Raw genomic sequence first — 27,232 nt, forward strand, 5'->3', positions numbered from 1 at the left:
TTACTTTCATGCTATAGGTACAGTTTCTCAGTGCCCATGTCCCGCTGCAGCATGAAGTTCGTCTCCATTTAATCAGATGAGATCACGAGAAAAAGGAAGAAATGTCTTTATTACAGGAAGTCATGTAAGGCGGCGGACTTCTCCGTTCTTCCTCTGTCCTAGTCATTTCGTAGTCCAGTGGACACTCTTTAGTCAATTCAAAGCCAACAGCTAGTAAGATGGCCACATCAATGGACTTACGGAAGAGTAATTAAACTAGAGTTCATGAGGATAAGTAAGAAAAGATGCCACTACCAGCTACTAAAAAACGACTGGAGTTAAGAGTTCAATAGGTCAAGTAAGAAAAGGATAATACTACCAGCTACTAAATAAACGGGTGAGCACGTGGAATTGTTCTAGCACAGAAATAACAAGGGTTAAAAAAAAGATATTATATGAGGTGACTCTTGTAATAAAAGGAAAAACACATCTATATATTAAAGGATTCTGGGATTTTAAGTTCTATAGCTACAGTACACCTGTGCCTGGAATGATGAAAAGGTTCATGCCAAAATCTCCATCTCATACACTGCTTGCCTTTTGCTTCTGGTGCATACACCTCTTGTGTTTGGTAGAGAGATGCAAAGTTCAAGCTCGAACTAATTTTACAGACCCAGATGAAGGTATGCATTCTTAGAATTTCAATCTTTATTATGAAAATTTAGAGTTTCATCTTAACATGAACTCTATTTTCTCTTGTTTTGAATCATTTGATTGAAACCAAGTGTCACTTTGTTTTGATATATTTTCTTTTACTTAATGAAGTAGAAATGTGAATTATCCGAGAACTCAGACACTGGGAGCCTTGGCTCTTGCTGCTGGTCTCAAACCTAGAAAAAGGACCAGGCTTCTCTTAGGTTGGCTGCTGGCATTTCTTATGAATCCTGTGCTGAACAGGATACGTCACATGGTCAACTCCAATTAATTGGAATATGGCTTAGATGACATGAAGGCAATCAAATTGAAATTGAATTATTATTTTTTTCCCATGCGTCAAGGCATCAGATGGAGCAAAATGCAATCACGACCATCCATCTTCTGGTCTGTACTATATATGAGCCATGGACCAAAAGTTGTCTCAATTGGACAACTTTAAGTTATCTGGGGATTGCACTTTTACCCAGTTGCCTATCATTTTTCATCATTTTTTGCCCATGACCATTTGTTTGTAGATCAAGTGGGTGGTGCAATTTCTTGGGCTGAGGCCCATTGATGCTGTGGGCCACCAGATAGATGTTTTGTATCTTCTATACACCACATGCATAGCGGTGGGATCTAAAATTTCTTTTTCATATTTTTTTAATTAAAAAAAAAAATGCCTTGTGCCTTTTTGTTAAATCTAAAGTTTGAAATCTGAAAACCTATCTGGTAACTATCCAAAAGAGAGGCTAAAGTCTAAAAATTAAGTATTGAATTTGAAACAATATATGTTTGTTAACAAATGTCTGAAATATGTTAATTTGATACATTTGCTAATTCTCTAACTGTGGGCCCACCATAATTTAATTTATTTACATTCACATTGTTCATCGATTTTGACAACTCATTTTATGACATGATTCCAAAAATGAAGTAATCCAAATCTTAGGTGAACTAAACCACATGAAATAGTGGTGATTAACCATTAAAAACTTCTCGTGAGCCATGAAACTTTTGGATCAAGCTGATATTTGTGTTGTCCCTTTGTCCCAGTCTTTGTGACCTTACTAACAGGATGGATAGAAAATAAACATTACTTCCCAAGATGTTCTTAATGGTGGGTATTCAATCACCACTCTTTCCCATGATGTGATCCATATAAGATTTGTATTTACTTCATTTGTTGGATCTTGATATAAAATTCTTGTGGTGTGGTCCACGGAATATTCACTCCCTGCAGCTTCTCAGGTGGGCAGCTCTTGGTGACCCATGACTTAGTGACGCCAACACATCACCGAGGTGGTGTCTGGGACACCACAAAATCCGCTTCTACTAAAATCGGATGTGGATTCCTACCAAAGGCGTCAAATTGGAATTTCGTGCCCGAATCTAGGTGGGTTCCACCGTGATTTTTTGAGAAATCCACTCCGTCCATCCATTTTTATAGATCATGTTATGACATGAGGTTAAAAAATGAGGCAGATCTAAGACTCACGTTGGCCACATGATAAGAAACTGTATGTTGAAAACTTTTTCGGGGCATAGAAGGCTCTAATCAAGTTTATATTTGTGTTTGCCCTTCGTCTAAGTCTATGTGACCTAGTCAATGGATGCTAAATAAACATAATAGTGAGCCCCGGGAGTTTTTAATGGTGAGCGCTCAATCACCACTATTTTCTTGTGGTATAGTCTATTCGAGATTTGAATTTATCTCATTTTTTAGCTAATATCATGAAATGATATGTAAAAATAAATGGCCGGTATGGATAAAACACATACATCATGGTGGGGCTATTGGAATACAAACGTATGCCGGGAGATAAAAGCATTGGGTGTCTTTGGCATATTTGGGTGTCTACGAAATCGCAAGTGATCACGTCCATGGTTCTGGGAGAGAAGCTTGGGCTGCGTCTGGATGCATTATAGGATTGGATTGCAATAATTACTTGAACTGTCCCAATGATCCAATTGGTAGAAATCAAATGGATGAATGGAAATAAAACATCAACGGTCCAAATTCATCTAGAAAAACAAGATGATAAAGTTGGTTTGATCAGCTCTAATTTCGACCAATTTTAAATCGATGTGGGACCCAAGAATTGAATGGTCCAGATGGGAAAATATGGACACTATGTACAGTGAATGAGATACTAAAACTTAAAAATGGTCAATTATCACGAGGCTGAGCGTGATTGGGCTTTTCAAATTTTCTTTCCATTATCTTAATCAAACAAATCGTGTGGCCTACCCAAGTCCAAAATAAAGCTGTGGACTGCATACCTTCCGACCCTATGATGCTGACCTGGTGCAATGGAGCTGTTGAATTAGACTGTGGCCCACCTACGTGAGCTGATACAGTGAAGTGTGATCTGACAATGGGTGTACTAACAAGCTAACAAAAAAAAAAAAGGGACGAGAGGATCCATGGTCCACGCGCATGTGCAAGGAATCTCAAGTACTCGCAGCCACATGAGCCAAAAGGGCACATGGGCATGCTATCCAAGCCATCCATGGAATTGGATTTACAATCTTAGAGATTTTTAGGACATCTCCCATCCACTGTTCATGATACTTGATGGACGGTCTTGATCATCCAACCATGGCTCAGCATTTATAGAATCATGCACGTGCTGATGAGCAGGAGGTACTATGGGGTCTTTCTCATGAAATCGGACTGCTGACTGAGTCGCTCAGTAAGATCTTATTGTACTGAGTAAACTCAGTTGGGCCCACTATGAATGTATATGGTTTATCCACGCGGTCCATTAGTTTTTTTTCATATCATTTTAGAGGTTGATGTTAAAATTGAAGCATATCCAAAGCTCAAGTGGACCACACCACAGGTAACACAACGGAATAATAATTTCTACCGTTGAAACCTTGATCGGGCCCACAGTAATGGTTATTGGTCATCCAACCTGTATATAAGATCACACAAACATGGACCCACAGTGTTTTCGAAGTAGTTACTCAATACGCAGTCCGCTTCCCTTTCTCATCACAACCGCACCAGCGGGGAAAATAGGAAGCGGAATGGCTGGTGTACTTCGTGTCATGTGAAGACGACCGCGTACGGTCCTCGAGCTCCGAGTTGTACGAACGGTTTATAGGAGATCAAAGTTACATGGCCTCCAAAATGATGTATTTATTATATCCACACCGTTTATCTATATTTTGAGATCATTTTAGACAATGACGCTAATCATATAAAAAGCCCAACTAGAACACACCACAAATAGCAAGCAAGGATAGAAATTGGATTGTCGTACTGAGTTATTCGGTATGTTCTTATCGTACTGACTAAACTCCGTTGGGGCTACTCTGAATGCATGTGGTTTATCTATACTGTACATTTGTTTTTCCATATCATTTTAGGGGTTGAACCCAAAATTGGAGCATATCCAAAGCTCAAGTGGACCATACCACAGGAACAGTGGAACTATTAATTTCCACCGTTGAAACCTTTCTAAGGCCTCAATAATGTTTATTTGTCATCCAATCTTTTCATAAGATCACAAAGACATGGATAAAGTGAAAATACAAATATCAGTTTAAATAAAATTTCTATGACCCTCAAGAACTTTTCAACCGTAAACATTAAATTCATACTATTTCCAGTGGTGTGGGCCACTTGAGATTTGGATATTCTTAATTTTAGGGATACTGATCTAGAATTATCTGATAAATTAGATGTATGGAGGGGATAAAATGCATGAATGATGGTGGGACCCACAAAGTTTACTCCGTAGGCAATCTGCTTCGGAGGGGATAATGATTTTCACTGTTAAAACATTCAAAGGGCCTTACGTTTATTTTCCATCCAATCAGGTCATAAGCTTAAAAATACCTAGATGAATAGGAACAGCAAATATCATATTGATCCAAAACTTCTGTGATCCCAAAAGGGTTTCAATGGTAGACGTTCAATCTTCTACTGCTTTTTGCAGTGTAATCTACTTGATCTTTAGATCTTTCTTATTTTTCATCTCTCCAAGTGGATGGATGGTTTGGACATAATGCATATCTCAGTATTGACCCAAAGAACTTGCTTACGTCAATACACCAGCTATATAGCAGGTGTGTCATACACCAGCATATCCGCTTCCGAGAAAATATACAAACAGTGCATATGAGGGCCCGCCATTGATGTTACAAAAAAACACCACATTGGAACATATGAACCTGATTATCATTTAATTGTGTTCCGGTAATGATATCATGATGTGGAACATTAGTTAACATAAGTTCCAGATCATGGGACCCACTATTATGTGCGAGTTCTGTCCAACCAGTCCATTATATGCAGGCCCCAACTATAGGCTTACTCACAAAATTCAGCCTGATCCATGTCTCAAGTGGGCCACAACAAAGGGAAAAATGGGGGACGATGGGGATGCTTGCCAAATGGAATGTGGGTTGGAGGATGTTGTTTATAAGATGAAAGGATGATACAGATACCAACCTATTCTTAAATTTAGATGGGCTACAACAAGTGAATAGGCAAGTCTTAGGGGTGATTGTGCATTCCCCCTCCCATATCCCACCTGAGTTTTTGTTGTGGATGATTCTTGGGACGTGTAGTGCCCAGGACGAGTTACACCAGATACACATTCTCTGTTCCACATGCACATCACAGGTGAGCCCTACAGTTGGAACATATGGTTGTTTCTAACTCCTTTCCCAAATTTTCTCCGACTCAACAGCCGTTTGATGGCCCCCATGTGTTTATTATAACAAATTTTGTTTTTTGTTTTTCTCCGCGTATGGACAGAGAGGGCTCTTAATGCCATTTTCCAATATTGGGGTCTTTATGATACTTCTGGTGACTGGAACATAAGTGGAGACCCATGTACTGGGACTGCCGTCGATTTATCAAGAATCAGCGACCTTGGGATCAAATGTGATTGCCCATCCAACGGTGGAGGCACCTGCCACGTAACCGAAATGTACGTACACACTCTCAGATATGCCAACTTGGTACAAAAATATTATTAATCAAGTGGACCATCTGATGGGTCTTGCCTGTTTAGGATTTCCTGATGAATTTGATGGCTCATCCATAGAGGGAACCACCAGATGAATGGCTTGGATCATCGAGGATATATGCCACGTGTGCTTAAAGGGTTAGCGGAGTACCAATTCAGGTAGTCCGTCGGCCCATACTTATATTTGCTCTTCTTACTCTCAGGAGAGTGCGGTACTACGTGGGAGGGAGACGGGTAATTCCGCAAGAGCTCCAGAACCTGACAGTCCTTACAAATCTGTACGGATATTCCTTCCTTTTTTCGGTTGTTATTACAAATTGGCCCCTACCTGTTAGTTTAACTAGGGAATCTACAAATTGCCCCCTACCTGATAAATGGTTTTCGTCTTATATACGTGTCATGTGTTACCAAGTGTTTTCTGTGTACTGCAGGACTGTGTCAGATGCTGGAATAGAGGGTTCCCTGCCATCATTTATCGGTAAATTTAGGCGCCTGCGCTACCTGTAAGTATCGAATTTCTCTCCCAGCAAAACATCTGCTGTTGCTGTTAGGCAATCTGGGTCACTGATTAATTTCACCCAAACTTCTGAAACATTGGTGGATCATCTGATTTTTGGATGGTCCGGAGCCGTCTGATTTTTCCCTTCAAATTTGGAACTCACATTAATTCACTTGTAACCGTTCATCTGATAAAGCATCAATTGCACTGTTAGAATAACTTCATCAGCTCTATTTTACATATATGCTCCCATTCAAAGTTTTCCCACAATTTCGATGGTCTGGATAGCTGCACACGAGTGCCACATGGTAGGTGGATAAGTCACCACCACTTTCCTAATGGCGGCTAACTGTTACAGTAATTGTATTCGGTGCAATCAGTTGTATCTTATAAAGATTTACACCTTCATACACGGTGATAAGTCCAATGGTTGATCTGTTGGGCCTGACAGGGAATTTGGCGCACCAAAAAGTACTGCACCAGTCTGGATGATCCTAGCCACCGATTTCAAAGACTTTTGAGGATGGTAATTGACCGTTATAAATAAAAGTCCACCACTGCCTTCAATTGGTGGCTTGGATGCACCCAATGAAATATCTTTTATATATAAATCATCTGCAGACCGTCCAAATCATGGACCCCTTCTTGATGGCTCATCCACCAAAACTCACTTGAGGGGAAAATCATACCTAATTTTCCAACTTGAATATGGAAATCGGACCAGTTTCTTTCTAACTGTCAATTTGTAGCCTCCAGTTGGATGGTTAGGATTATCTGATCAGCATCATTTGGAATATCACGATTGATCTCTATGGGACGTCAAATGAACAATACAATTCTCATCCGTCTATATGCAATAGCATGTCCTACAGTGGCATACGCATAATATCGGGGCATTTCGTCCGCTGATGACGTTGTGTGGATCTTAAGTCTAAAAATCAGGCCTTTTCACCGTTGGGGTAGTCACGCAACAAATGGATGGCTGGAAATAAAAAAAATGCTTTAGCTATAAGTTTTTTTTGTACACCGTGGCTTCACGACAAGATCTAATCAGTGAGGCCCACCTTATGGAAAGCTCAGATCTGAGCACCTGTGCCATATTCAAAGTTAATCAGTGGGGCACATCTTGTCGTGAAGCCACATCTTTCATCCCAAGATGCCATTTCTGTGGGGAATCCAAACCATTCAAACTTATAGGCTCCACCCTAGATACACCTAGCATGAAAATCAGGCCAAACCTTTCACTAGGTGGGTCGCATTGTTGGAATGAGTAGATAACGGACGGTCTAACTCAACATCCAGGCATGGCCAATTTAATGATCAGACCTGCATAAATTTAGAAGCTAGATGATCTTCATCATGGGACCTAACATTGGCATGGTACGGATTTTCTACACAAGTGGCATATTGATAGGAAAGGTTTCGCTGCACCACAAGTAAGCTTATTTCCAACTGCACCTTCGCTTCTCAGATGATAGAAAAATGACGAAGGCTATTGCAGTGTTTCCAATTATTCTTAGGATTAAATAAATAATTATTAACTTTTACGGCTATAAGCCAAATAACTACTCTGGTTTGCTCCAACTTGATAAATAACCACAATTTTTAGCCATTGATAAATAATAAAAACATAATTAATTATTCATTTACAGGGACATAAGCTACAATAACTTCAATGGTTCACTCCCACCTGAGATAGGGACTTTGCCAAGTCTGGAGCACTTGTAAGTTCTGTTATTTATTTATTTATTTATTCTTCTTTTGACGTGCCATGGATATATTTGGAGTTTTTAATTTTCCAACCAACTTCATAGTTATTAATAGGCATCATTTTTTATTTTCTTCTTTTTCTTTTTGAGAAGGTTTAAGTACAACCAGTTAGACAATAAGCTATTGTCTACCCAATGAATTATTCCATCTCATCATGTCCTTATAACTTCCAACCTTACTAAGAAGGTTGGCTGGAGGATAGCCTTGTACAAAAATCATTCCCACTGATTCATTAGGTGGCCTAGACCAAAGACAATTTTTAGCATTGGTTATAACAAAATCTAATTAGTTATTTATTTTCAAAAATATTATAAGCTACAATATGTTCAGAGGTTACTAATAACAGTTAGTTTTGGCTTCTTTTTTTTTTTTTTTTTTTTTGGTTAGTTCAATTCAATTTTTTTTTTTTTAGAAATGCCATATGATGTTTTAGGAATTTTGAATTTGCCAACCAACTTAGTACTGGTTATTATTACGTAGTTTTTTTTTTTTCCTTTTCTTTTCAAGTAGGTTTCAAGTTCACCTAGTTGGACCATAAGTTACTATCATGTCCTAATGACATCTAATCTTCCTAATAGGTGAGGATTGCCTTGCATGAAAATCATTCTCATCCACTCACTAGGTGGGCCAGACTATAACAATAAATTTTAGCAATTGATAAATGACAAAATATAATAATTATTATTATTTATTTTTTTCAAGGCATATAATGAGTGCTGGCTTCAATGGTATGCTCCCACCTGAGCTGGGGAGTCTGTCAAGGCTGCAACAACTGTAATTATGCTGTTTTTATTTAATTCTATTTAATTATTCTTCTCACAAATGCCGATGATATGTTTAGAATTTTGAATTTACCAACCAACTTAGCTGCAACTAATATGAGGCATTTTTATTTTCTTCTTTTTCTTTTTGAGAAGTTTTGGAGTCCAATCAATTAGAGTATAAGTTACTGTCCACCTACTGAATTAAGTTCCAACCTATCATGTCAGTCTGACATCCAACCATTCTAATCGGTTGGTCGCACCCTGAGGATAGCTTTGTACGGAAATCATTTCCATCCACTCATTAGATGTGCCAGACCATAAAAACAAACTTTAGCCACTGATAAGTGATAAAAAAATAATTATTTATTTATTTTCAGGGATATAAGCTACAATGACTTCAACGGTTTGCTCCCACCTGAGCTGGGGAATTTGTCAAGTCTGCAAGAATTGTAAGTTTTGATTTTGTTTTTCTAATTGTATTTGATTAGTCTTTTTTAGAAATGCCATATGATGTGTTTAGAATTTCAAAATTTCCACCCAACTTGATAGTAATTATTATGCAATAATCTTATTTTATTCTTTTTCATTCTAAATTTCTAGTCTAACCAGTTGGACCATTAGTTATTGTCTGGCCAATTCCAACCTATATTCGTATGCGACATCTGACCCTTCAGATAGGTTGGTTCAACCATGAGGATAACCTTGTACGAAAACCAGTCCCATCCACTCATTAAATGGGCTAGATCATAACAACAAAATATAATTAATTAATTTCTTTCTGGAATATAACGAGGGCCTAGCTTCAAGGGTTTGCTCCCACTTTGAGGTGGGGAATGAGTCAAGTCTGCAATAACTGTAATTCTGTTTTTTTATTTAATTCTATTTAATTATTCTCCTTCAGAAACATTAATGATATGTTTGGAATTTTAAATTTGCCAATTTAGTAGTAACTAATATGTGGCATTTTTATTTTCTTCTTTTCCTTTTTGAGAAGTTTTCAGTCCAAACGGTTGGACAATAGGTTCGTCGCCCCATGAGGATATATATAACCTTGTACTAAATCATTTCCATCCACTCATTAGGTGTCCCTGACCATGACAACAACTTTTTAGCTACCGATAAATGACAAAAAATAATTATTTATTTACTTTCAGGGATATAAGCTCCAATGGCTTCAATGGTTTGCTCCCACCTGAGCTGGGGAATTTATCAAGTCTGCAAAAACTGTAAGTTTCGTCTTTGTTTTTCTAATTGTATTTAATTATTCTTTTTCAGAAATGCCATATAATGTGTTTGGAATTTTCAATTTTCCACCCAACTTGATAGTAATTATTATGCAATAATCTTATTTTATTCTTTTTCATTCTAAGTTTCTAGTCCAACCAGTTGGACCATTAGTTATTGTCTGGTCAATGACTTATTTCCAACCTATTATGTTCATATGACCCTTTCAATAGGGTGGCTCCACCAAGAGGATAGCCTTGTACAAAAACAAGTCCCATCCGCTCATTAGGTGGGCTTAGACCATATAGCAACAAGTTTTAGTGTTCACTCCCCAAATATAGGGTTGTGATGTAGTAATAAACTCGGTGAGACCAAGGTCGAATCCCAAGGGACTAATACCTGTACGTAATCTGAAACTAAGTAGAAATAGAAATAGCCTAAGATGAAATCGAAATTAAATATAAATTGATGAATAAAGGTGAGAAATTAATCTAAAATTTAAGAGAAATCAGAAATAAGAAACTAGGGATTCAGAGGATCCACTTGTAGGGATCAGGGAGATCTTTATGCCTGCTTCAAAAATCATGAAACTTAAACTGAACTTCCTCTGATATAATTTTCAAAGAGATGAAAGGTATATGAATTAGAATGGATTCCTTCACCAAACCATGCCCAGGAGACAAAGTCAACAACAGAATTAAACCAATTACCAACCAATCAGATGATTATGAATATTAGGAAGGATACCAACATCTAACCATGCCCAGGAGACGATGGTGAACAACAGGGCTTCCTGACGTCATAATCAAAATAAGAAAAAAAGAAATACTCAAAGCCATTGCAAACCCATTGTAATGTCAGTCACAACAGGCCATTAAAGACTACAAATATTCTCATAATAAAATTAAATCAAAAATCAATTCAGTCTAAATAAAAGGCATAGCAACAGTCTCCCATCATACTACAGGCTTCACCTCTTAGCCCTAGCTAAGAGGTTCAGCCAGACATGGATGAGCTGGATCTCTTAAAAATAAACAAATTAAAATTAAAATAAAAATTAAAAAAAATAAATAAAAAATACCAAACTCCAACTACTCTCTCTTGTGCAATCGTCCAAGCCAAACCGATCCGTCCTTGAATCCCCTTTTCCAGCTTGAATCCCCTCTCCTTTATAGAAGACCCCATGACAATGGCTTCCGTCCTTGTACAACTTCAGTCGGGAGTCTTTTTCCCGCAGTAGAATTCGCATGCGAAGCAAAAGTGCAAAACGTCTTACGTTTGGAGTGTATTTGCGGCGTGATATCAACTTATCTGTCGATTCTGAAATCTTGGCTAGGTTATTGGCGTCCCTGTGAACACATTGGACGGTCTGGATCACTCAAAATATTCACGATCGTGACCCATTACTCCCCGCAAATCCCGGACTCGTCCGGACGCGGAAAACAGGGCCTGCGCAAAGAGGAGTTCGCTGTCGAGTTGGTGGGGCCCCACAGAGGTATTTTCGGGAAAATCCACCCCGTCCATTGGATTCAGGACGAAATTTCGGTCAAGAATGGGTGGTTTTGAACGTCCATTCACGAGGCACAGAGAAGAAATCATGCCAAAAATCAATTTGAACGTCGCAGGACCGCCTGTTTGTGGCCTCTGTATCGCGCACATGTGCAAACATAGATGTAAAATTTTAGCAAGATTTTATAGTATTCGAGGCCCTCTACACGATGGACGGCTTGGATCATCTGAAAAGTTACTGTGGGGCCCACTACTGTCCGCAAAACGGACGCCGTCTGTCCGTTACGCAGCGCGACAACGGCTGCTGCCATTTTTAGAAACAGGCGCGGGTCAGCGCCTGCTGACCAGCAGACTCGGTTCGGTGCACGGCGGGAGCATGTGTACGTTATGTACAGACGCTATACATACGGGACCCATTGTAATTTTTTGTAAAATCCAATCCATTCATTCAGTTAGCCTCTCTATTTAAGGCGTTGAGACCAAATTTGAGGCATATCCAGATAGCAGGTGGGCCCCAAATCAAGGGTTTATGGGCTGATCTGTCCGTTGGGACACTTGCACAGGGATTGAACGGATGAAATTCGACGTGTACGGTTAATTTATGGTCCTCGGGCGATGTATGAATTTTCGAGCTAAATAGATGGTGGGAACCCTGTGATCTTGCATTCTGGATGTCTTTCGGGCCACTTAAGCTTCAGTTTCTCGATTTTCTTGAATCCCTGGCGTGCACATCCGTCGATCTTGGTCTCCTGGGGTCCGTCGCTTGCCTTGGTGACTTCAGACCGTTAAATCCATGCTTTTAGTACCTTTTCCCAGTCCAGGCTCGTAAATACGCCCTGCAACACAAACACGATTTAAATCGGGCCGTTAAACAGTATCATGTTTGAAAATCCAGGCAATAACAAGGTCTGATATGCAATATTTGACCCTCAACACAACCCCCAACCAGCATCTTGCTAGTCCCGAGCAAGGTATGCGAAAAATAAATTGAGAATTACAGGACAATTTCTACAAACTCAAGAGATTTATGAAAAACAATTCAGATACTCGAATTCTAAGATTCATGAATGTTGGCATTACTTTCTCCTGAAATCAAGCTTACGGTAAACTTCATAATCAAGCTCAAATATTAATCCATTAATTAGAACGATTCTAAATATTGAGTTCCATGGGTGTATCGTGTAATCTCGGCTTATCATTAAGGTTCACTTCTTAATTTCATGATATTATCGGTAAACACTAAGATAATTCATAATAACTAAAACTTTCCTCACTGATCATCTTTTCATTAATCGACCTTTGATATATATATATATATATATATATATATATATATATTATTAAAATACCGCAAAGGGGAGGAATCAAATCTTCACCTATAGGGAGCAAACCGATGATGAAGACCATTGCCCACCCCTTTCCGCCGGCTACTTTGGAAAATTGAACCTTCACCTATAGGGAGCAAACCTATGGTGAAGATTACTCACCCAATCCTTTCAATTTTCTCAGGCTAGTTCCTTTCATGCTTAATGAGTACTAAGTAAATCTTTCAATATCAAACTGAAACCTTAATATGAAAGCGAGATGTGACATGTGAGATTATAACTCAATCAATGTTTACAACTTCTAATTCTGGATTAACAATTCAAACTTAATTATGTAATCCAACAGATACTGAATCCAAGCGTCTTAAATTTCCAACATCATGTATCTTGAAATTCCAAGTGCCCTGGATGACTGTCAAAATCCCTTCGAATTCACAAGAAAGTCCAGAAAATTAAAAAAATTTCACAATTTTTGCTCAAAACTAAGAAAATACTGATTAGGTAACCTAATCTCCCACCCTCAACCTAAAATCTACATTGTCCTCAATGTAAACGATATGAGCATGCAATGCACATGAGACAACGAAAGTAAATGAAAAAGTGATGGGAAGATAGTACCTGGATAATGAATCGAGAGACTTCCTAAAGATATCAGAGCAGGTTAGCACAAGAGAGAAACCAACAAAAGCAAACTATCCTAAAACAACGTATCAAGCAAACTAACCTAACAGCATAAAGCCGTCTATCCTAAAACAGCATAAAGCAAACTACCATAGTCCTATGAAAGCAGGGAAAAACTACTCGATCATGTCGCAAGGTTCTTCTTCTGGCCAGTATCGTGATAAGTTTCTCAGTAAGTTTCTCAACAGGATCATTCAAAAGCCCTTTTTGCAATAGGCTTGGATGCCCTGGAGCTTGACTTTCCAGAGAAACTTATGTACCTCATTAAAGTTTTGCTGTTGATTTGCTTGAGGTATCCAAAGTATATATGATTCACCTGTGTCAGAAAAAGTTGCAAAGTTAGTATCCCATGATGAATCAGAGACTACAGGTAGATCAAATTGAGAAAAATTTTCAGGAAGTGGTGTAGTCTCAACACATTCCGAAGTAGCAAACTTCAGTTCAATTTTCAGCTCCTCCTCCTCTAATGGTAAACATTCAGGATCTGTGGAGGAAGGGGCTTCAGAGTAAGGGTTCTCTCGGTCAGTGATGACTACCGAGATGTTGTCCTGCAAGGCATTCACTATGTCTCTTATCATGGGATCATTTGAATCTGCAAAGTGTGCTAAACAATCACCCAAAGAGTTGGGAAATTCAGTTGAGCGTGACTTATGTTCCACATTAAAGCTCGTGATGATCTGCCCAAGGAATCCATTGTCTTTAAAGGTAAATGGAGGTGTGCTCTCTTGCTCCAGCCCTACACAGATAGATTGAAAATCAATAGGGGAAGCATCAATGTGATCATTTTGTTCATTGAAACTACTCAATCGAGGCGTTGAATTGTCAAACGTGTACAGCTTAGATGGTGGCCTTAACTTAGTGGTTTCAATTTCCAAGGTCGTAGCGAGCAACTCGTCCTTCTCCCGAATCACATCATCATTTAATTTAGAGGAGTAGTCCAAACATGTTTCACAAGAGTTAAAAGGGTCGATTGTAAGGGGCTCATCCTCCACCTTAAAATCAGACATATCAGGTGAGGGGAGTGGCTCATTATGACCGACCACTTCGTGTATGTCTTGATCATTGACCTGGACCAAACTTGAGATTGATTCTAGGGGATTCTGGGCTGTACATTCATGATCATCATCCCAATACGCATCATCGTCTAATTCCGTGTAGTACACACTTGGGATGGGGTTGCTCTCCTCACATTCTACGCCTAAGTTCGGTTGAGGTTTGAAAAAACTAACCTCTACCTCATCATTGAGATCTTGTGTGTCATGTGAGGAAAGTGTGTCATCATCACTGTATTTGAAAGATACCCACGTATCTTGACTATTCCTTTGAACAGTCATCAAGATCAACTCATCGGGAAATTGAACCGTATGCTCATTAATGGAATCCAACTCCTCATTTGTAATTTCAGAGTTCTTCAAAAGCGAGTTAGGATCACTTTTCTCGCATTGTATTTCTGGAATGAATTGTGGCTGAGATAACCGAGCCTCCTCTATCTTATCAAGGCGCGAATTAAGCGCTTCCAACGATTTTCTCATTTCCGTGAGATAGGCCAGGCTACACTGAGCTGAATCCTCTTGGATTGTTTCTGGTTGGATATCAATGGTAGGGTATCCAAGAGGATAATCATTATAGCATATAGTTGGTTCATCTCCCAAATTTTGATGTTTCCCCTGGTAATAGTCATACTGATCATACATGGGAGGATATGATGGTTGATAATAATCCTCATTTCCATAATTACGATCGTATACGGCCCTATTAACCGATGGAACATAACGTTCTAGTCGGTTCTCAATGTCTGTTCTCGATGGAGAAAAATCTTGAGGTATATGTTGAATTCCACAACCCTCAGGCATTCCCCAATATCTCTTATCCATCTCGGCATATGCACATACCCACGCTTCCATGGTAGAACCCTAACTCTGAGTCTAATCCTAGAAGAAAGAAAAATCCTACAGCAATACATAAAGTAAGAGGAGAAGTTAGAAAGATGTTACCAGACTAGAGATTCTTATATTAAGATCCTGCAAAAGAAAACAACAGAAATTAGTTTCTAAATCTAAAAATTCTAAAGTAACGTTAGTTTTTAAACAAAAAGTCTATAAGTAGAAAATTTCTAAAAATAAATTAGGAAACAAAGTTAGATTCTAAAAGAGTTAGAATTAGAAAGTTAATAAAAATAGAAAGTTAGTTTCTAAAAAGGAAAGTTCCAGAATTAGAAAATTTCTAAAAATAAAGGAAAGATGAGTTAGTTTCTAAAATTAGAAAGAATCTCTAAAAAAAAAGGAAATAACTAACCAAGTTTCTAAAAACAAAAGAGGAAAGTTTCTAAAAATAAACTATTTTCTAAAAAAAAATAAAAATAAAATAGGAAAATACTAGAATTAGAAAATTTCTAAAATTCAAACCCTAATTCTAAAAATAGAAAAAGTAGAGGAATTAGAAAATGATTACCAATTTAGAAGTTTATGTCAGGATCCTACGAAACAGGAAACAAGTTAGTTCTAAAAATCAAATAGAAATAAAAATCTAAAACTAAAGTTAGTAAAATCGTAATCTCAAACTAATTATAAAACTAATTAATTTCAAAGATTCGTAACCGTCAGTCCCCGACAACGGCGCCAAAAACTTGTTCACTCCCCAAGTATAGGGTTGTGATGTAGTAATAAACTTGGTGAGACCGAGGTCGAATCCCAAGGGACTGATACCTATACGTAATCTGAAACTAAGTAGAAATACAAATAGCCTAAGATGAAATCGAAATTAAATATAAATTGATGAATAAAGGTGAGTGATTAATCTAAAATTTAAGAGAAATCAGAAATAAGAAACTAGGGATTCAGAGGATCCACTTATAGAGATCAGGGAGATCTTTATGCCTGCTTCAAAAATCATGGAACTTAAACTGAACTTCCTCTGATATAATTTTCAAAGAGATGAAAGGTATATGAATTAGAATAGATTCCCTCACAAAACCATGCCCAGGAGACAAAGTCAACAACAGAATTAAACCAATTACCAACCAATCAGATGATTATGAAGATTAGGAAGGATACCGACATCTAACCATGCCCAGGAGACGATGGTGAACAACAGGGCTTCCTGACGTCATAATCAAAATAAGAAAAAAAGAAATACTCAAAGCTATTGCAAACCCATTGTAATGTCAGTCACAACAGGCCATTAAAGATTACAAATATGCTCATAATAAAATTAAATCAAAAATCAATTCAGTCTAAATAAAAGGCACAGCAACAGTCTCCTATCACGCTACAGGCTTCACCTCTTAGCCCTAGCTAAGAGGTTCAGCCAGACATGGATGAGCTGGATCTCTTAAAAATAAACAAATTAAAATAAAAATAAAAAGAAAAAGAAATAAATAAAAAATACCAAACTCCAACTACTCTCTCTTGTGCAATCGTCCAAGCCAAACCGATCCGTCCTTGAATCCCCTTTTCCAGCTTGAATCCCCTCTCCTTTATAGAAGACCCCATGGCAATGGCTTCCATCCTTGTACAACTTCAGTCGGGAGTCTTTTTCTCGCAGTAGAATTCGCATGCGAAGCAAAAGCGCAAAACGTCTTGCGTTTGGAGTGTATTTGTGGCGTGATATCAACTTATCTGTCGATTCTGAAATCTTGGCTAGGTTATTGGCGTCCCTGTGGACACATTGGATGGTCTGGATCACTCAAAATATTCACGATCGTGACCCACTACTCCCCGCAAATCCCGGACTCGTCCGGATGAGGAAAATAGGGCCTGCGCAAAGAGGAGTTCGCTGTCGAGTTGGTGGGGCCCCACAGAGGTATTTTCGAGGAAATTCACCCCGTCCATTGGATTAAGGATGAAATTTCGGTCAAGAATGGGTGGTTTTGAACGTCCATTCACGAGGCCCAGAGAAGAAATCATGCCAAAAATCAATTTGAACGTCACAGGACCGCCTGTTTGTGGCCTCTATATCGCGCACATGTGCACGCATGGGTGTAAAATTTTAGCAAGGTTTTATAGTATTCGAGGCCCTCTACACGATGGACGGCTTGGATCATCCGAAAAGTTACATTGTGGGGCCCACTACCGTCCGTAAAACGGAAGCCGTCCATCCATTACGCAGCGCGACAACGGCTGCTGCTGTTTTTAGAAATAGGCGCGGGTCAGCGCCTGCTGACCCGCAGACTCGGTTCGGTGCGCGGCGGGAGCGTGTGTACGTTATGTACACACGCTGTACATACGGGACCCATTGTAATTTTTTTGTAAAATCCAATCCATTCATTCAGTTAGCCTCTCTATTTAAGGCGTTGAGACCAAATTTGAGGCATATCCAGATAGCAGGTGGGCCCCAAATCAAGGGTTTATGGGCTGATCTGTCTGTTGGGATACTTGCATAGGGATTGAACGGATGAAATTCGACGTGTACGGTTAATTTATGGTCCTCGGGCGATGTATGAATTTTCGAGCTGAATGGATGGTGGGAACCCTGTGATCTTACATTCTGGATGTCTTTCGAGCCACTTGAGCTTCAGTTTCTCGATTTTCTTGAATATCTGGCGTGCACATCCGTCGAACTTGGTCTCCTGGGGTCCGTCGCTTGCCTTGGTGACTTCAGACCGTTAAATCCATGCTTTTAGTACCTTTTCCCAGTCCAGGCTCGTAAATACGCCCTGCAACACAAACACGATTTAAATCGGGCCGTTAAACAGTATCATGTTTGAAAATCTAGGCAATAACAGGGTCTGATATGTAATATTTGACCCTCAACATTTAGCCCTTGATAAATATCAAAATTTATTTATTTATTTATTTTCAAAGATATAAGCGACACCCCGTTTGTTAAATCTGAAGTCTAAAGCCTGAATCTAAAATCTAAAGCCTGAATATAAAATCTGAAGGCTGAATCTGAAATCTAAAGTCAAAAAACTTGTTTGGTAATCATGGCGGAAGTCTGAAACTTAAGTACCGAATTTAAAACAACATGTTTGTTAATAAACATCTGAAATGTCTGAACTGTGTAAATTTAACGCATTTGCCTCTATCTCCTGTTTGGAAATGTTTTACATTATAAAGAAATTATTTTTTTATTAAATGAAAATAAAATTATTCTATTTAATTCAAATAAACTAAAGTAATTAAGAGAAAATTAAAATATCATTATTCATAAAAAAAAAAAGAAGATAAATTCCTTATGTTGCCCCACGAATATTTCAAATCAGGACATTCAATCCTCACATTTTGGGCCCACTTGGTTATTGGATCCACCTCAGTTTCCGTCCCATGTCCTAAAATAAACTCATAAAACCGATGGGCAAGGTGGATTTCTCACAAACATGAAGGTGGGCCGCACCTACGTTTCCAGCGGAATTGTGCAAAGAGGCTTTAGCGGTAAATCAACATTTGGACGAACACGGATTTCCTAACAAAAGCCTTTTGCACGTAGTTCCACACAAGGATTTTGGGTGGGGCCCACTGTGATGTTTGTGAGAAATCCAGCTAGTCTATCCGTTTTTCGAGTTCATTTAAGGATATTCAACCAAAATGAGGAGTATCCAAAACTCAAGTAGGCTATACAAGATGAAATAGTGGGGAAAGGAATGCTCACTCTTGAAACCTTCCTAGACTCCACCTTATTGTTTATATTGCATCCAAACTATTTATAAGGTCATTTTGACTGAGATGAAGTGAAAACATCATGAATTAAACTGATACAAAACTTTTGTAGCCATATAAATGTTTTAACAGTAGTAAAAAAATCTCCACTATTTCCTATAGTGTGGGCCATTTAAGTTTTGGATACATCTTATTTTTGGTCGCGTATCCTAAAATGAGTGGACTCGAGGCGGATTAGATAATTAAAGGTTGAAGGTTGAGTAGCGAGACTTGCTATTGAAGTGACGTTACCAAGTTCCGTGGGACCCACCATGATGTATGTGTTGTATCCACACCATCCATCCATTTGGAGATATCATTTTAGGGCATTAGATAGAGAATGAGTCAGATCAAAATCTGGAGTGGACCCCACCACAGAAGACAGTGGAAAGAGTGACACCCACCGTTGAAACCTTCCTAAGGTCTACTATGATGTTTATCTTAGATCCCACGTGTTCATAAGACAGACATGAAAGAAGGTAAAACACAAATTTCAGCTTGATAAAAAAACTTTTGTGGCCCTTAGAAATTTTTAATGGTGGACAGCACTCTCTCCATCATTTTCCGTTGTGGGGTCTACTCGAGCTTTGGATCTGACTCGTTATTTGCTTCATACACTAAATTTATATCACCAAATGGATGGACGGCGTGGATACAACACATAAATCATGGTGGGTCCCATATAACTTGGTCACGTCACTTTCTATACCGATTCTCGCTGATCAACGTGTCAGTGCCTAATTTGAGTCCTTCGTAGGGAATCCATGAGCGGATTGGCTGGTGCACCACACACCAGCTATGTTGCTGATGTACTGACGTCAACAAGTTCTGTGGTTCACATCATGAAGCATGTGTTATATCCAAACTGTCCATTCATTTTTCGAGCAAGTCTTAAGGCTTGAGCTGAAAAATACGGCAGATCCAAATATCAAGTGTACCACACTGAAAAAAGTAGTGGGGGATTAAATGTCTACTATTGAAATCCTTTTTGGGGTCACAGAAGTTTCGTATCAATATGAAATTTGTTTTTCCTCTTCATCCAGGTATTTGTGACCTTATGAACAGATTGGATGGAAAATAAATATTATGATGGGCCCTTATAAAGCTTTTAACGGTGAAAATCATTGTCCCCGCTACTATTTTTGGTGCGGTCCATTTGAGCTTTGGATATGATTCAATTTTTGGCTAATGCTGTAAAATGATCTCAAAAAATGGATGAACGGTGTGGATATAATAAATACATCATTGTGGGCCCCATGTAACTTTGATCTCCTTTGAACCGTTCGCACAACTCGGAGCTCGAGGAGCATAGGCACTCGTCTTCCCTCTACACGTATCTGGCGTATCTGCCCTGCCACCAACCCCATGGCTGGTGGTCGGTGCTATGTGGGCCCCTTCATGATGTATGTGTTTCATCCATTCCATTCATCCATTTTTACTTATCATTTTAGGGCTTCACAAAAAAAATGAGAGGATATAAATCTCAGGTGGACCACACCACAGGAAAACAGTGGTGATTGGATATCTACCATTAAAATTCTCCTAATGCCCTCAGTACTGTTTATTTGACATCTAATCTGTTGATTATGTCATGCAGGCCTGATGAAGGTAAAAAACAAAGATCATCTTGATCCAAAACTTTTATAGCCCCCCGAACGTTTTTAATGGTGGACTTGAGTTTTATTCAATTTCCATTGGTTTTTATGGTGTGGCCCACTTGAGTTTTACATATATCTCATTTTTGGGCGCATGTTCAAGAATGATCTGAAAAAGTTGATGGACGGTGTGGATCAAACACATAAATCATGGGAGGGCATAAATAAGTTTCACATGTTAAAAGTTAGTTTTCTATTCGGCAAACAATTTAAAAGAAAAAAAAACATATCCGTAGTAGCAAGGGTAATTTTGGAAGCAAAAATTTCTGTTAATAGAAAAACTTATGGAGCGCATTCAGCGTTCACCGTTAAGCCAAACTCCAACCACCAAAAGAATTTGGCGAAATATCGCGGAAAATCACTAAGCGCTTTCTAATTTCAGTGTTAACAAACAACTCTTAATATGGGGCGTTTTCTCAATTCCGTGTTAAGTGTTAATTTTAAGAGTTAACAAACAGGCCACCTTAGTTTTATCCCACACGAGGTGTGGGAATTTGACAGGCCTGCAACAGCCATAAGTTGTAATTTTATTTTATTTTTTAAAATTATTCTTCTTCAAAATTGCCATATGATGTGTTGGTAATTTTTAATTTTCCACCCATTTTGTAATGATTAATATGCAGTAGGTTTTATTTTACTTTTTCATTTTTCTTTTTGAGAAGATTTCAAGTCCAGCCGGTTGGACCATAAGGTGGACTCTAGTTTTTGTAAATAAATAAATAATCTTTATTTTTATTTGGTTTTCTATAAGCAAGTGGTACAGAAATCACGGTGTATGTATATGTCAGACTGAACTTCTGTTGAGATGGTTTGAGCATTCCTCTAGCTGTTAATCACACAAGAAACATCTACAATTGGATTGATGATCTATGCCTGTTTTTCACAGAGACATGAGTAGCAGCGGGCTAGGCGGCGAGATTCCTTCGACATTTGCTAACTTGAGAAACATGAAGATCTTGTAAGAACTTCTGATTCAATGAAGAATCATAGGCCCCCAACTTCAATTGGTCTTAATTAATGGGCATTAAAATGGAAAAAACTTCATAATTGTCTGAATTAAACAGATTACTAATGCCCATTATCCAGAGCTTAGGATTGTTGGATCCATCTGATTTTGGGGTTATGACTCATTTACTGTGGGCCCCATAATTTTGGACAGTTCAATTTTAGTTACTTATATGGCATGTTTATCATTTCTCATCCCTTAATTTGTTAATATTTATGATGGAAAATCTTATTGGATTTCAGGTCGGCATCTGGTAGCCAATTGACAAAGATACCTAATTTCATTGGGAATTGGAACCTTACCAATTTGTAAGTTATACTTACGTTTCCTAAACTCAGCATAACTCCTATCTTCTCATTGATTGCTAACAAGGTCTCCAACGATACACTGGTGGTGGATTTGAATTCTATCCACGTTCAAACTAGGTTTCCTGCCGCATCCTCCTGTAAATGTGGATAGGGATTCCCGCCATGTCCAAAGCACGGCCATCCAGTGGGCCACACATCTACGTCGAATGGAAGTCGGATTGCGTACTGAGTTACTTAGTACTATTAATCATACTAAGTAAACTCTGTTGGTCCTACTGTGAATTCATGTGGTTTATCCATGCTGTTCATCCATTTTTCAGCTCATTTTAAGGGAGGAGCCCAAAATTGAAGCATATCCAAAGCTCAAGTGGACCACACTAGAAGAAACAATAGAGTAATGATCTCCACTGTTGAAACCTTCTCAGGGCCTCCAGTGATGTTTATTTGTCATCCAACCTATTCATAAGATCACCCAGACATGGATGAAGGGAAAACACACATATCAGTTTGATCCAAAACTTCTATGGCCCTCAGGAATTTTTCAGCAAAGGACGTTCAATTCACACTGTTTCTGGTGGAGTGGTCCAATTAAGCTTTTCATTTACATCATTTTTGGGCTTAAGCTCTAAAATTATATGATAAAATGGATGAATAAAGTGGATGAAATACATAAATCACATGGTGCCCCGTGGAGTTTACTCAGTAGAATCAGCCTACTCAGTTACTCAGTATCCAATCCGCTTCCTGTTAGCGTGGATAACTGGTCATTTTTTTAGCTGCAAGTGGGACCTATCATATATACGAGCAGGCTGGCAGTTGGCAGACCTCTTTTTAATTACTTGATATGCCATGGAATAAAGTGAGTTAAATGTTTTGTATGGTTTATTTTGAGTTGATGCATGCCACATGTACACATTCTAAGTACCTGAGTATAGATATTCCTTATTCCTAGCTAAGGTTGTACATTGAACCGATTGAGTGGAGGTGGGCCAAGCTTGGCTTGACTCATTCAAGCTCTCTTTGAATTTGAGCTCACCCTTAAGTTTACCATTAGAGCTTGTCTTGTCTGACAAACTTTTTGAGGCAAGCTCGAGACAGGTTAGTAAATCAAGTCGAGGTGAACTTGCTCCCGACTCAACCCAACCCAACCCAACCCAACCCTCAAATCAAATATTCAAAATCTCAAAATTTTATATTTTCAAACAATTATAAAAATAAAATAAAATCAGAGAATAGATTTAGATAGAAGTATACTACTCTTGAAATAGAGAGATAGAAGTTTAGGCACAGTTGGTTGGATAAGGAAAGAAAAATGTAAAAAAAAGTGAGAGAGAGTAGTGTGTGTGTGTGTATAAGTTTCGAGTTGATTCGAGCCAGTGATGGACCCGTAGGTTTCAACACTAAGTCATGGGTTCAAATACCCATGTGGTATATCTGAAATATGGTATGAAATCAACACTGGGCTGGACTACCATTCCAACTCATCTGCTTTTGAGTTGAGTGGTAACTCACCAGCCTGACCCGCCCCAGACTGGGGCGACTCATGATGTCGAACTGGATGGGTTGGACCGAGTCCAAATAACTCAGGCAAGTCGCATTTAATTCATCTGATTCATCCATCCATGGCCAGAGTGCAAGTGGGTCAGGACTCAGCATGTGTTTGAAAGATTGGGCCTGATTAGTAAATGGGCTGGGTAGGGGTCAAGCTTATTGCTCTTAATTTCTGGCCAGGTCAGGCTCGGGCTGTCAATGGGCCAGGCCTTGAGTTGGCTTCAGCCCGGATTTTGCAATGTTTGGGCCAGGCCTGAACCTTGAGTCTATTACGTGCAAACCCAGGCTAAACTTATTAACCACAGTCCTACTGAGTCCTACGTTCACTCAATTGGGCCACGTTTTGTTACCTGGCTCAGAAATCCAATGGATCAACTCATGTGGTGGGCGCCCACCTGATGAGCAGCTTTATCTTGTACACGTGTCACACGTCACCTAGTGTTTTCTATATATATTGCAGGGATGTGTCAAATAATTCCATAACGGGTCCCTTGCCAGCATTCATTGCCAACATAACGAGCATGCTCACCTTGTAAGTATCTAAAATTTTACCACAGCGTGTTGCTGTTATTTATGATCACTCGTTAACAGTCCACGTGGCATGGCTGTAGGGTAATCCAGACCATCCAAATCTCTGAAACATTTGTGATGCCGCATACACAAGGAAAAAGAAATTATACCAAGAGCTTGATAGGAGTCATCTGACTTCTCCTTTAAATTTGGAACACCTGTTCATTTACTTTTAACCGTTCATCTGGTGACTATCAATTGGATGGTTAGGATTACTTTATCAGCTGGATTTTAGATATATGCTCCATACACAGTTTCCTCACAATTTGGATGGTCTGGATAGCTGCACATGAGTGCCACATGGTATGTGAATGAGCCATCACCACTTAACCATAACAGTATGGACCCCTTGAAGTGGGTGAGATCTAATTTTCCAACCGTTAACAGGTGTTTTCTGTATATATTGCAGGGATGTCTCAGAAAATTACATGACGGGTCCCTTGCCAGCATCTATCGGCAATTTAACGAACTTGACCTCCCTGTAAGTATTGAAATTTTGGCTGTCTGTAAGTGGCCTACAAAAGGAGTGGTTACCAGTCACGTAGGCCCTAAGATGGTTTCAACAGTGGAAATGATTATCCCAACCGTTTCATCTGGTGTGGTCCAATAGAACTTTGGATGTACTTCAATTTTGCGTTGATGTCCTAAAATGATCTGAAAACATGGATGAATTGCATGGATAAGACAACATACATCCATAGTGGGCCACACAGAGTTTACTCACTATGCCATAAGGCGTTTACTCTGGACGCAATCCGCTTCCGAGAACTGCATAGAACTCTTATACAGCAACGGTTAGGATTCATCCCATCACTATGATCTCTCGTCGGAAATGAAATTTTCATCCTCTCGGGTTCACTGAATCTCTTTCCATTTATCCATGCTAGAAAAATAAGTATAATAGTCCACATGACTATTTAAAATTATAGTATGTGGAATCTGTGCCATATTCCAGATCACCATCAGCGATTGGAAGTTCATAACCATTCGTTTGTACCTGAGACACTGCAAGGACTTTCTATCTTCCTCAGGCATTGAGATGATCATATGCATACACACCACTATAGTATAAGCTCACTATGAAAAGAATTTCATTGGTTGGGGATCATCATTGCTGATATGAAAGGGCGAGGACAGGTTTTTTTCCAGATGGGCCATCTACGGTGGGAGTGTCTAGATGAACGGTGTGAATCGTTCAGGGGGTGCAGCACATTTTGTCATGAAGCCACATCTTTCCCGCCAACATACCACTTCTGTGGGGAATCGACACTGTTCAAAATGGTAGGCCCCAGACCAGTCAACAGGTGGGCTGTACCTTCGGAATGAGTGGATAAGCCATGGTCGGACTCAACATCCAGAAGTGGCCAACTTAATGACAGGCCCATCTGATCTTTTGAGCTAGATGATCATCATCATGGGGGTGGATTAGGTGTGGCCCCGGCCTCACCGAAGATGGTGAGGCCTTTACCACAGGACCTACATTGATGCATGTAATCGATATCCACACCGTCCATCTACTTTAGTGGGTCATTTTAGTACATGAGCCCAAAAATGAAGAAGATCCAAATCTCAGGCGGACAAACTATTGGAATGATTGAAAGCCCTACCATTAAGAAATTCATAGGGCCACCTTACTGTTTCGGTAATGTTTATTTTCCGTCCGACCAGTTATATATATATATATATGAGGTCGACCTCATGGGAACTTTCCATGAGATCGAGCTGTGTAGGCCCCACCATGATGTGTGTCTGACATCTACCCCATCAGTCAGATGCACCATTTCATGGTGGGCCATGGGCTTAAAAATAAAGTCAATCCATGATTTGGGTGGGCCACACCACATACAAAAGTTGATATGGGTTACCCTCCCATTAAAACATTCATAATCATTTATTGGGCCCACCAAGATGTTGTTCACAAATCCAGCCCATCCATTGTGTGTGTCCTATTAGATGGTATGGCCCACCTGAGTGCCATATATGGCTGATTTTTGGAATGGTAAGCTAGTACCAATTCTCACGAGTTCGGGTGAGAACTTTTTAAGAACTCACTTCAGTGACATGAGCTCAAAATTTGTACTGCCTAAGTGATGCAGCACCTTATGAAACTCTCAAGGCCCAACCTTTACCCTCATTCAAAATTTTGGTGGCCCATGACAAAAGAGAGGCAAATCAAGGGAAGAAATTATTTCCTTTTGCCATGGTCCACCAGAGTTTTCGATCAAAGTAAAAGTTGGGCCCGGGGTTCCATGGGGTGCTGTATGAGATGGATAGTTCAAATTTTGAGTTCATATAACCGTAAATGAGTTTTCAAAAAATTCTCACAAAAACTAGTAAGAAGTGTGTAGCTGAGCATTCCTCTCTCTCTCTCTCTCTCTCTCTCTCTCTCTCTCTATATATATATATATATATATATATCAACTTGATCTAAAACTTATGTGGCTCATTAATGGTCAACCACCACCATTTCTTATGGTATGGTCCTCAAGAGAATTGGATCTACTTCATTGTTAGTTAAGGCCATAAAATGATCTGGCAAAATGGATGGACGGCATGAATATAAAATACATACATGAAGGTGGACGTCACGGTGAAAGGGCTGCACCATCTTGGGTGGGGCAGGGCCGCACCTGATCCGCTCCCCTTCATCACGTGACCTGACATTGGCATGAAACAACACGTTGGTGGGAAAGGTTTGGCTGCACCACAAATTAGCATACCTCCATCTGTGTGTCCAGTTCTCAAATGGCGGAAAATTGATGAAGGTTATCCTACTGATTTCTGGCCAAAACAGGGTGCTTTTGGTTATGAAATGATTAATTAAATTTTATTATTATTATTTTTTTTTTTTCAGGAATATAGGCTCAAACAACTTCACTGGTTCGCTCCCACCTGAGCTGGGGAATTTGACAAGTCTGCAAAAACTGTAACTTCTCTTATTATTATTATTATTGTTATATTTAATTATTCTTCTTCTGAAATATCATATGATGCATTTGGAATTTCAAATTTGCCACCCAATTTATAGAGATTAATATGTCATTTCTTTTTTCTGTTTCTTTTCTTTTAGT

The 27,232-nt window shown here is 39.1% G+C and overlaps 1 protein-coding gene across 23 annotated transcripts in view; it reads left to right on the forward strand.

The window, feature by feature from the left end:
- The first annotated feature begins 386 nt into the window (after positions 1-386).
- LOC131236084 (probable LRR receptor-like serine/threonine-protein kinase At1g56130) overlaps positions 387-27,232 on the forward strand; it is a 69,154-nt gene continuing 42,308 nt past the window's right edge. For 9 of the 23 annotated variants that reach the window (XR_009166522.1, XM_058233178.1, XM_058233191.1 and 6 more), the window contains exons 1-12: positions 387-662; positions 5,450-5,624; positions 6,095-6,166; positions 7,815-7,886; positions 8,635-8,706; positions 9,074-9,145; positions 9,851-9,922; positions 21,613-21,684; positions 21,975-22,040; positions 24,052-24,123; positions 24,571-24,642; positions 27,016-27,087. Coding sequence is in view for 22 of the 23 variants with exons in the window: in XM_058233178.1 (XP_058089161.1) it covers positions 530-662; positions 5,450-5,624; positions 6,095-6,166; positions 7,815-7,886; positions 8,635-8,706; positions 9,074-9,145; positions 9,851-9,922; positions 21,613-21,684; positions 21,975-22,040; positions 24,052-24,123; positions 24,571-24,642; positions 27,016-27,087 (1,022 nt within the window). In the remaining variant the exon portion in view is untranslated. Of the gene's footprint in view, positions 663-5,449; positions 5,625-6,094; positions 6,167-7,453; positions 7,599-7,814; positions 7,887-8,472; positions 8,511-8,634; positions 8,707-9,073; positions 9,146-9,850; positions 9,923-21,612; positions 21,685-21,974; positions 22,041-24,051; positions 24,124-24,570; positions 24,643-27,015; positions 27,088-27,232 lie in introns of those variants that run through there. The other 14 variants (XM_058233185.1, XM_058233180.1, XM_058233179.1 and 11 more) reach the window with 14 other exon arrangements.

The sequence above is a fragment of the Magnolia sinica genome, unplaced genomic scaffold (genome assembly GCF_029962835.1).
Source record: "Magnolia sinica isolate HGM2019 unplaced genomic scaffold, MsV1 ctg208, whole genome shotgun sequence".
NCBI classification, from domain to species: Eukaryota; Viridiplantae; Streptophyta; class Magnoliopsida; order Magnoliales; family Magnoliaceae; genus Magnolia; species Magnolia sinica.